The 11,614-nt window shown below is 35.6% G+C and overlaps 1 protein-coding gene across 1 annotated transcript in view; it reads left to right on the forward strand.

Moving 5' to 3' along the window:
- The window catches only part of LOC107746983 (UV radiation resistance associated gene), a 139,392-nt gene that overhangs the window by 21,908 nt on the left and 105,870 nt on the right, over positions 1-11,614 (forward strand). The window contains exon 7 of the mRNA XM_016561350.1: positions 9,884-9,989. Within this exon, the coding sequence (XP_016416836.1) occupies positions 9,884-9,989 (106 nt within the window). The remainder of the gene's footprint in view (positions 1-9,883; positions 9,990-11,614) is intronic.

Here is an 11,614-nt window from a genome sequence, read left to right on the forward strand (position 1 = left end):
GCGTGAAAAGTAACGGCCCTAGTACTGAGCCTTGAGGTACTCCATACTGCACTTGTGATCGATATGATACCTCTTCATTCCCTGCTACGAACTGATGGCAGTCAGATAAGTACGATTTGAACCATGCTAATGCACTTCCACTAATGCCAACAAAGTTTTCAAGTCTATTCAAAAGAATGTTGTGGTCGATAGTGTCGAACGCAGCGATAAGATGTTACACGTGTTTTTTTTTCTCACCTGCTTGCTTTCACTTAAGACCTAAAATTACTGTGTTTACCGGGATACTTGCAAAGATGGGCATTTTGACACATACAAGTGTGTGTATTTAACTTTTCAAGGCCTATAAATCAGCAAAAAATAAAATTCTCCTGCGCTCTATGAGCACCATCTTCATGTGTGCGCACCTCTCTGACAGCGCTCAGAAAAAGTCTCTCAGATAGCATGCGCATATAGCGAAATGAGTTCTCTTTTTGCTGCTGATTGCATTTCGATGGCTTGTCACTTGTTTTTAAACTGCAATAGGAAAACGATGGGTTTTCGTGATCACACAGCACAGTAACGTCAAGTGAGCGTATAACTGCAATAGAGACAATAGTTCAAAATCTCTACCGGTTGACAAATTTCTACTGGTCAATCGTGTCTACTGGTATATCGCCCACCGCTATTTTCATACTACAAATAATGTGCAGAAGCTTAATACTTTGTTAAAATCACTATAAAAAGTATAGTAATAGTGCTGATTGACTTGTGAGTAAACACAACCTAGTAACCTATTACTTGGGTCACCAGTTTCACTGTGATGGGAATTGCAAAATCATTGCCTAAGTTTTACCACTTGATTCGCTGGAAGTTGTTGTGTGTGTTTGATGTCTGAGGTGACTAGCCAGTTGCTGGTTAACCTCCTGTGCCCTTCTCTGATTGGCTGGGGGAGATAGGTGTTGACTGGCAGACGGGTTGAGGGCTGATAAGAGTGCAGACATGCATGAAATCCGATTGGGCGATAACTGCCGCTCACCTGGGGGAAGTATCATATCAGATTTCTTCATCTCAATCACGGTGACGATAAAGATGTCAAATCAGCTTTGACTTGACTTATCGACATGCCATATCACCCAGAATATAACAAGAGAGAGAGACACGGTTGATAAAAGAAAAATTTTTTTTTTCCTGTCGCTGTGTGAACTTGTTACAGGGTAGATTTTAAATGCCTGGTGATTTATGACCTGGTCAGCTCATGCAGAGTGCTGCTGGGAAAAGTGAGAGACGAGGAAAGGGGAGGCCCCAAATATGAGCGAGAGGGGTGTTGTTTTCCGATCTCAAGCTTTAGAAAAAGAGGTATATAGAAGAATATGTGGATTTATGGAAATGGTAGCTTTTAATGGTAGCTTTTGGATTTTAAGGAAATGTAATTCTTAGCAGATGTAGAGTATTTTAGCTTGGTTGACGGTCTAGTTTTGGACCCGTGTGGTCACAAGAGGGCTGAAATGTAACCCAGATGAATTGCTCAGGGAGTATTAGTCTGCATTGTTTCACTGTGCTGATATTGGCACTTAACCTTTGTCAACAAACTGTTTGAATTCTCTAAAGCTAGTCATAGGAGAATCTTGATGGTCTGGATCAGAAGCTGGCCATCTCTCAGTTCTTTCTTGGACCTTTAATTGGATTGCTGCAATTCGATGATTGCTAACGAATGACGTGTGAGGTAATGAAGTCATCAGCTTAAGAGCTTTGTGAAGAAAGCAGTGCTAGAAAAATCATAAAACCGTGTCACAAAGGACTCATAGCCCCCCCAATGGATTCAAAAAGGCCCCACAGATGGGAAGATACATTGCAAGGTTTTTGTCAGCTTGTGAAAGGAAACTCTCTCCCCGTTACGCTCAATGTGGTGCTTGTAGTTTTCCCAGGATTTCTCAAAATGCCAAAATCTGTTAAAACCAAGGAGGTTCATAGTCCTGAGAGAAGACGTATCTAAACCCATTACTAGTGACTATCCTGAGCTGTGAAAGGCAAAATAAAAGTAAATTTCTCGCTTTTGAAGTCAAACATCTGGTAAAGCATCTACTGTAATATATTTAAATGTTAGCGATATATCCTAAGTATCTTATGTTCACCAAGGCTGCATTTATTTGATAAAAAATACAGTAAAAAAAATAAAAATAAAGGGTTTTTCTCCCTTTATTTAGAAAAAGTTTTGGTAACACTTTCTATGAAGCCCGTATTTATAATACATTACGTCCTCGGAAGTTCGCACTACCAAGTCGAACTTGCGAAGTCCGAACTACCGAGGACGCAAGTCCGAACGTAAAGATCTGTAATTATTTTTTTACCATCCATAATAATACAAATATCCAAAAAACGAACACACGAGTCATCATAGATGTCTGTAAAATGTAAGTGTTCATCACTTGTATTGAGAAAACTGTAAAATTGTAGCAGTTGATTTTCAGTACCTGACCATATCATAAAAATATCATCAATATACCTCCGCCAAAGTACAATATGTAAGAGAAAGGGATTTTGTAAGCCATTAAAAATACATTTCTGTTCAAAGAGGCCCACACACAGATTTGCATAATATTTACACAACATTCACTTTTCAATACAAAAAATATCAATTAGAAACATGAAACCCGACGGAATAGATAAAAAGTGAGTGGGTCGTTCTACAGATGAATTAACATCAGCTCTTACAAGGAGATCACGTATATTAGCAGAGCAACACAAACTTAGGTGTTTTCTCAAAGATATCACTAAGGAGAGGATCGGATTTTAAAATATACCAATGTTTGTCTATGATATTTTTTTTATATCTGAGCAAATAGGAGAATATTGAACAGCTCATACAGTGGTTTTATTTTCTGATTTTAAGTGTTTTTTATTTAAAGATGTCTCTTGATTTTCATTTTCAAATCTCCTAACTGCAGATTGTATCCAATCTTCATTGTAACCTCTCTCCCTGAATCTATTAACCAAATCAGTACTTTGTCGTGTATATAACTTTTCAGTACTACAAATTTGACGTACCCGATTAAATTGACTAATAGGCAAGCTACGTTTCAGAGTTGTAGGATGGTAGCTCTGTCCATGCAAAAGTGTATTACGGTCAGTGGGTTTTCGGTAAAGATCTGTAATTATCTTTTTACCATCCATAATAATACAAATATCCAAAAAACGAACACACGAGTCATCATAGATGACTGTAAAATGTAAGTGTTCATCACTTGTATTGAGAAAACTGTAAAATTGTAGCAGTTGATTTTCAGTACCTGACCATATCATAAAAATATCATCAATATACCTCCGCCAAAGTACAATATGTAAGAGAAAGGGATTTTGTAAGCCATTAAAAATACATTTCTGTTCAAAGAGGCCCACACACAGATTTGCATAATATTTACATTGCCCTCATTTGTAAAAAACTCTATCGATATATGGTAAACATTTTAAAAACTATTAATTTACCTGATGATACACCAATATTCCACATGAAGGAGGAATTGAGGCAATGGAAGTCTTTCTCAGAGACCCACATCAAAATAAATATCCCAGTGTTAATTGCAATTAAAACATTAGCTAAATTGGTGTTGACAAAAAAAATTTTCAGATACAAAGATGATTTTTTTTCTTCAGATTAAGGGTACCGCCATGGGTAGTACCATGGCTCCAAATTATGCAAATCTGTATGTGGGCCTCTTTGAACAGAAATTTTTTTTTAATGGCTTACAAAATCCCTTTCTCTTACATATTGTACTTTGGCGGAGGTATATTGATGATATTTTTATGATATGATCAGGTACTGAAAATCAACAATTTTACAGTTTTCTCAATACAAGTGATGAACACTAACATTTTACAGTCATCTATGATGACTCATGTGTTAGTTTTTTAGATATTTGTATTATTATGGATGGTAAAAAAATAATCACAGATCTTTACCGAAAACCCACTGACCGTAATTCACTTTTGCATGGACAGAGCTACCATCCTACAACTCTGAAACGTAGCTTGCCTATTAGTCAATTTAATCGGGTACGTCGAAGTCATATACACAACAAAGTACTGATTTGGTTAATAGATTCAGGGAGAGAGGTTACAATGAAGATTGGATTCAATCTGCAGTTAGGAGATTTGAAAATGAAAATCAAGAGACATCTTTAAATAAAAAAATGTTTAAAATCAGAAAATAAAACCACTGTATGTGCTGTTCAATATTCTCCTATTTGCTCAGATATAAAAAATATCATAGACGAACATTGGTATATTTTAAAATCCGATCCTCTCCTTAGTGATATCTTTGAGAAAACACCTAAGTTTGTGTTGCTCTGCTAATATACGTGATCTCCTTGTAAGAGCTGATGTTAATTCATCTGTAGAACGACCCACTCACTTTTTATCTATCCCGTTGGGTAATTATAGTTGTGGTCATTGTGCCCAGTGTAATTTTACTACAAAAACCAATGTCTTCTCTCATCCTCATTCAGGAAGGGAGTTCAAAATCAAAGGTGTCATCACTTGTACTACTAAAAATGTTATCTACATGATAAAATGCCCATGTGGGTTAATGTATATAGGAAGACACAACGTGCTTTAAAAACTAGGGTCGCAGAACATCGAAGCAGTATACGCACAAATGATCAAAAAAATCCGGTAGCAGTGCATTTTAACTTAAAAAGACATAACCTTTCCACATTGAGGTATATTGGAATTGAACATGTTAAATTGCCTAGGAGAGGTGGTGATGTCAGGGGCGTAGATTACGCGGGGGACGTGTCCCCCCCACTTTTAATATTACGTTAATTCGTCCCCCGCACTTTTTCGGGCAAGTGTGTTCGCATAGAGGTTTTCAAGAGCCGGTGTGAATAAATATAGATTTAAATTCAAAGAGACAAGATAGTCTGTGCATGATCTGATGTTTTATTCGGACCCAGAATAAGGCGAGATGAACATCACGGAGCGCTAAACACTCATGCAGTGTATGTTTCATTCATACTCGAAGCCAGAGGGCGCTCTCGCGCAGAAAGTCGAATGAGGAAATTCCTAATATGGACAAAAGCGTCCAGCTATCCCTGTATGAAAACAGTTGTTTTCACAGAAAAAAGAAACGTTTGGAAAAATGAAGACATTAAACATACGATAGCGACAATATGGTTTATTTGTGTTTGTCAAGTCATCTCCAGGTAATAAATAAAGTATATGAACAATGCAGCGCTAACTGACATAGCATTTATTACAGTATTGAAACTAGTCTGCCTTATTATGTGATAAAAAAAAAGTGTTTGTAGTATATAAACAAATCATTATTATTGGTTACTGTCCAGCAGTTATCTGATTTCTAAGCCAATTAAAAGCTAGAAATGAGAGAAAAATTAAAGTTGACTATACACTACCAGCCAACAGTTTTTGAACAGTAAGATTTTTAATGTTTTTTAAAGAAGTCTCTTCTGTTCACCAAGCCTGCATTTATTTGATCCAAAGTACAGCAAAACAGTAAAATTTTGAAATATTTTTACTAGGCTATTTAAAATAACTGTTTTCTATTGAATATATTTTAAAATGTAATTTATAGTGATTTCAAAGCTACATTTTTTTACATCATTACTCCAGTCACACTATCCTTCAGAAATCATTCTGATATTCTAATAATAATAATTAAAAAAGGTTTCTTGAGCAGCAAATCAGCATATTAGAATGATTTCTGAAGATCATGTGACACTGAAGACTGGAGTAACGATGCTGAAAATTCAGCTTTGATCACAGCAATCATTTTAAAATATATTCAAATAGAAAGCAGTTATTTTAAATAGTAAAAATATTTCACAACATTACTGCTTTTGCTGTACTTTGGATCAAATAAATGCAGGCTTGGTGAGCAGAAGAGACTTCTTTCAAAAACACATTAAAAAGTCTTACAGCTCACTTTGCTGAATACAGTTTCCTTGCAAAACTGAGATGTGTTCACTGTCTGAACGTAATCATTTTAAAATATATTAAAATAGAAAGCAGTTATTTTAAATAGTAAAAATATTTCACAACATTACTGTTTTTGCTGTACTTTTTCTTTCTGTCCCCCTCACTTCTGAAATGATGGCTACGCCCCTGGGTGATGTCAACAACATTTTATTAAAAAGAGAAGCTTACTATATTTATACACTAAATACTCTTTCCCCTAAAGGGATGAATTTAGAACTTGATCTTAACTCATGTTTCTAATTGATATTTTTTGTATTGAAAAGTGAATGTTGCAGTGCAGCCTCATTTGTGCTCAAATGTGTGTGTTGTATAGTTATGTACTTATAGCTTCTAGGACAATTAATTATTAATTATAAATTATAAAAAGGATGGGGGACTGTTTGGGTCTTGTTTTATGACTATTTGGGGATTTCTTTTGAAAATTTCTTTGAAAAATGTTGGATATTGTGTTTGTGTTTGCATTCAAATTTTGTCTCAATGTGGCTGTCTTGCCTTAATTGTGATATATTACAGATGTTCACATGGTTGATTTTGATTGCTAACAGGTGTAATCAATTGGAACTCTGTTTGATTCCGAGTACTTACTGAGCTGTTGTCTTTGTACGTACTGTATGTGTTTGTGCCTGACGAAGGTCTTTGACCAAAACGTTGCCACTTTTAAAAAATGTTTTCTAAATAAAGGGAGAACAACAGTGTGCAGATCTTTTTTTCAATTTTTTTGATGTATCCTTTGATCTTGCACCTGGCTAAGACGTCTTGGATGTTCGTACTTTGACCTTTTTTATGTAATAATACAGTAAAACACTAATATTGTCAAATATGATTTTATTTTAGAATAACGGTTTTCTATTTATATATATTTTAAAATCAAATTATGAATTATTCCTGTGATGGCTAAGCTGAATTTTCAGCATTATTACATTATTATTATAATTTTTATTTTTTTTTGGAAACCTTTATATATTTTCTTCTGGATTCTTTGATGAAAAGAAAAAAATCTAAATATTATTTTTTTTAACAATGTAAAAGTCTGCTGTTACTAATTTAATGTGTCCCTGCCATAGACTGTATAAAAACAGTCTATGGCAGATGCAAGATGGCGCCGACGCTGATGGCTGCCTCCGTGGCGTGCTCCGCAGTTGTTTTTATGTTTTTGTTAGTTTGTCCTGTCTTTAGTTATATCCCTGCAATCAGTTTCACCAGAGACGAATTGCTGGACATTCGGAAGTACACACCACCCGATATTTCACCGGTTTTTGATTATTCTGATGTTTTGCTGGACATTGTAGTCGGGGGAGCTGTCTGCTGTAAAGTTGGGCATTTTAACATGGGGAGACTATGGATTGACTCCCTTTTGCAGCCAGCCTCTAGCGGCCAGTTGACGAATTACAGTTTAAGTCACTTCCTTGTTGGCTTCACGAGAGAGAGCGGGAGGTTGCCGCTTGGTCCCTGCTGAATAAAAGTATTAATTTCTGACCCCAAACTTTTGAATGGTACTGTATTAGCATTTTTTTTTTTTTAGAATACAAAGCTAATTTTGAGTGACTGTCAATGGAAACAACCAAATGGTGTAGTTATTATGACACCTTCCAGCAGGGGCAAAACAGGCTAGCCTTGACTCCTTTGCTGAAACCTGCAATCATCTACATGAATGGACTTTAACTGCACAACAGCTGTAGTTTGTGTGCTAATTAGCTTCTGCCTTGTGTCTAGTTGGTTTTTAACCCGGCAATGTGCACTTACGATTCTCCTTGAGGGACTGCAGTGTTAAATGTGCTAATCCTACTGTTCAAAAACACAGAGAAAGAACTATTAATGGAGGTTAAGTGAGCGAGGAGAGTGCGAAACAAAGTAAATCATACACCATCAATGAAAGATTGTGTGGTCGAGCTCCCAGCCGCTGTTCATGTAAGTCTCCTGAGTTGGGAATACGCTATAACAAACAGCAAATGGCAGCTTGATCTCCAAATATAGACATTACAACCATTTGCTCAGCCAATCAGAGAACAGCAGCTATGGTAATGTAAAAGTGGTGTAAAAATGAAAGAAAATTTAGGCTTTTATCTACATGCATTTTACTGTGTGATGATCGTATGTGTATGGATTCTTCTGGTTTCTAACAGGCCTGGAGATTTTTTTTTCTTCATTCTCTTTCCCATGAGGCTTTGTGGTGCTGAAAGCTCATATGAGTGCAATCAAGCCTTGATTGATAGCTCCTGTAGTTCACAGATTGTTGTCTTTATGCTGCTGTTATTTTTCAGCGAAAACCAGAATGTGCAAACATGCTTAAAAAAAAAAAAAAATTTTCTGTACAGTAAAACAGTTTTTTGTTGACTTCAAAAGTGAGGTGGGGTTTTTGTGCCCCTAGTGTCAAAAAAAGGAATTGCTTTTATTTGGTGACTTATTTTCTAACAGGTTTCCTAGACACTCTACAGTCTACTGTCTGCAGTTGGTTGGACAAGCAGATAAACTAAATGTCTGGGACTGTATTAAAATCAATCTAATCCACTTTGACAGAATATTTGTACCCTCTTGTCTTGGAATGCCTTTCAGGTGAATCAAAAATTTCACCATACCACTGTGATTGAATAATGGGTATTGAAACCATTTGGTGTGGCTGTAAAACCAGATGAGTCCGAAAATGAGGCACCAAATGAGAACCATGGTGCAAACAAAAACAGGCACAATGAGGCGACCCATCTGCAGTGTTATTAATCTCTTAACAATCCTGTTCTTTATAAAAGTTTATCTTAACAAGCCCATTGCCTTTGGGAAATAAACAAACAATACAAAAACAACGCCTGACCTCCCTTTGGTCCAGCGGTCCTGTCATGAGGTTTCAGTTTATCTGTTCTCTAATTACCGCAAATATAAATCTGAAATCGGTCACCATGTGAGATCATCTCCCCTTCACATGCAGCAATTCTGTTTCCATTACATCTGAGTGTGGGTGTTTACATATGTCCGCTGTCATCCTTCATTTGATTGACCTAATTCCATTTATTTGAGTCAAGATCCAATCACTGATTGCGTTTTAGTTTGGTTTTGTTATACAATCGCTCTGTTCTCTAATTACCGCAAATATAAATCTGAAATCGGTCACCATGTGGTCACCATCTCCCCTTCACATGCAGCAATTCTGTTTCCATTACATCTGAGTGTGGGTGTTTACATATGTCCGCTGTCATCCTTCATTTGATTGACCTAATTCCATTTATTTGAGTCAAGATCCAATCACTGATTGCGTTTTAGTTTGGTTTTGTTATACAATCGCTCAAAACTTTTCAAATTCAAAGAAATAATTCCCCAAGAAATGAAAATGTTGTCATTTACTCATAATTTTGTATCATGTTCTAAATGACTTCTTTTTGAAGAACATTCATGCCTCTCAATACAATCAAAATATCTTAATGTGTGTGTATATATATATACATATTATATATACACAGAATCATTCTCGTGTAAATATATAAAATTATAAATAATAGAAGCTACACATTGTCACATTAACAACGAGACTAAATGTTTTAGATTAAAATCGGTGTAATTTCCGATTAGTTAGTCTTTTTCCACTGCTTCATCAAAAAGAGTCATAAGAGTCACTTGTTTTGTAGTATGAACTATACAGGTCAATTTATATGTTGCTTGTTGAGAGCAACAGTCAGAAAAACACAATAAAAGATTCAGTGTGCCTTTTTTGACTTTGTAGTATTTTTATTAGGCTCACACCTCTGATAAAACATCATCTGTTTTCCATGGTGAAGGAGACTTAGTCTGAGTATTTTATTACGATGTTCTGTCTGCATTCATGTCATGAAATCATTCAGTTCCAGTACTTGGAACCAGTTCTTCCTCAGATTCTGAAAAGTCAACCCTAAAAGTGATGCATCCTATGTGTGTGTTTCCTCCGCAGACTGCACACGGCCCAGAGAGCCATTAAACAGACTCAGGTGACCGTTCAGAAGATCGGGAAGGAAATTGAAGAAAAACTGAGGACAACAGCGTCCTGCACAGAAAAGGTGAGACCCAACAAATCAAACTAGTGGGATTTCTTGGGATGTCTAGGTCTGCTTGTGTGCTCTTATTCATTCAGGATTATTTTTATATTCTGTATGCTTTCTATGTCCTCTAACTTCATAAATCCTGTCCGGCCTGTTGGGTTTTCTTTTCCTTTGCACCTGGTACATACCACTGATGGTAAGACTCTGTAAAGCAAGTATAAAAGGCTAAATTTACAGTTGCTGTATGCTTGACAGAATTTTATAGCAGATTGTCAAACACAATTTAAAATTCAATACTTCACTCTCTGGAGGGGATATTGTCTCTCCAGGCTCACAGAATTTCTCTTTCATGAGGGATGGCAGTATAAAACAGATTTTGATAAGCAATTTAGCAGTGTAACAGACAAGCAATTCACTTTAGTGAACGTCTTTGAAAGGACAATTGGAAAACATTACAAACGAATGCACTATTAGCTGTAACATGTAAAAGTACATACTATATATATTAGTGCTGTCAAACGATTAATCGTGATTAATCGCATCCAAAATAAAAGTTTTTGTTTACATAATATACTGTATAATAATAAATATAGACAGTACACACTCATATTATGTAAACAAAAACTTTGCGATTAATCGTTTGACAGCACTCATATATATATATATATTAGGGGTGGAATGGGTCAACTTACTCACGGTTCGGTTTGTATCACCGTTTTAGAGTCACTGTTTCGGTACTGTTCGGTATGTGCTATGTTTAAGGAAAAACTATACTGTCAAATAAAAATAAAGAAAATAAGAATAATCTATCTAACTACAAGCAACAGCACAAATAAATACAATAGAGTATACAAATAAAATAAACAGTGATTTTCAGTTTTTTTTAGGTCTAACATTAGTTTTTAGGTACAGAAATTGAATAAAGTAATGAAATGTAAAACAGCATTGCATATTTGACTGTATAAATTAAAGATGAATCTTTATTAAAGTTACAAAAGCTATTCAATCAAGAGCAGTGAGTGATTTCTTTGTTGTTGCTGTATGATTAATATTAAGAAAGTGCTGTCACTTTAAGAGAATGCACTGATACAGTACGTTCAGCCGGCTATGTCTGATATAGGATATTTACCAAGATGCATGATGACTCACAAGTTCAGTATTTGCGCTAAATCTGCGCAGATTTGGCTTCAATGAACTTGCCCAAGAAACCAATGAGTGACGAACATATGAAAAGTAACCCTCTAAATTGACTAGTGATTTGACAGTATTACCCGCCACAGCGGATTCTTACCCGCATTTGTCGAGTTGGCGGGTGTTAATTTCAAACCATAATATTATATTTAATTAAATATATTTGTATATATACAAAATTCCCAGTAATTTTTTTTTTAATCATTTCTCTACAAAAAAGCTTGCAACCAGTATTTTGAGCTGTTGCAAATTGCAATGTTGTTTTTGCAGGTGAGAATGAGTGTTCAGTATGCTGGTGCAAGTACCCTCAGTTTCAGACAGGAAGTCAGGGTACCCAGTCACTTAGTACGTTCAGCAACTATGTCTGCTATAGTATACTTAACCAAGACGGGCATTTTGACAATAATTTTTGTGTGAATTTGTCCATTCAAATATATATATATATATATATA

This window comes from Sinocyclocheilus rhinocerous, unplaced genomic scaffold, assembly GCF_001515625.1.
Source record: "Sinocyclocheilus rhinocerous isolate Xijiao unplaced genomic scaffold, SAMN03320098_v1.1 scaffold708, whole genome shotgun sequence".
NCBI classification, from domain to species: Eukaryota; Metazoa; Chordata; class Actinopteri; order Cypriniformes; family Cyprinidae; genus Sinocyclocheilus; species Sinocyclocheilus rhinocerous.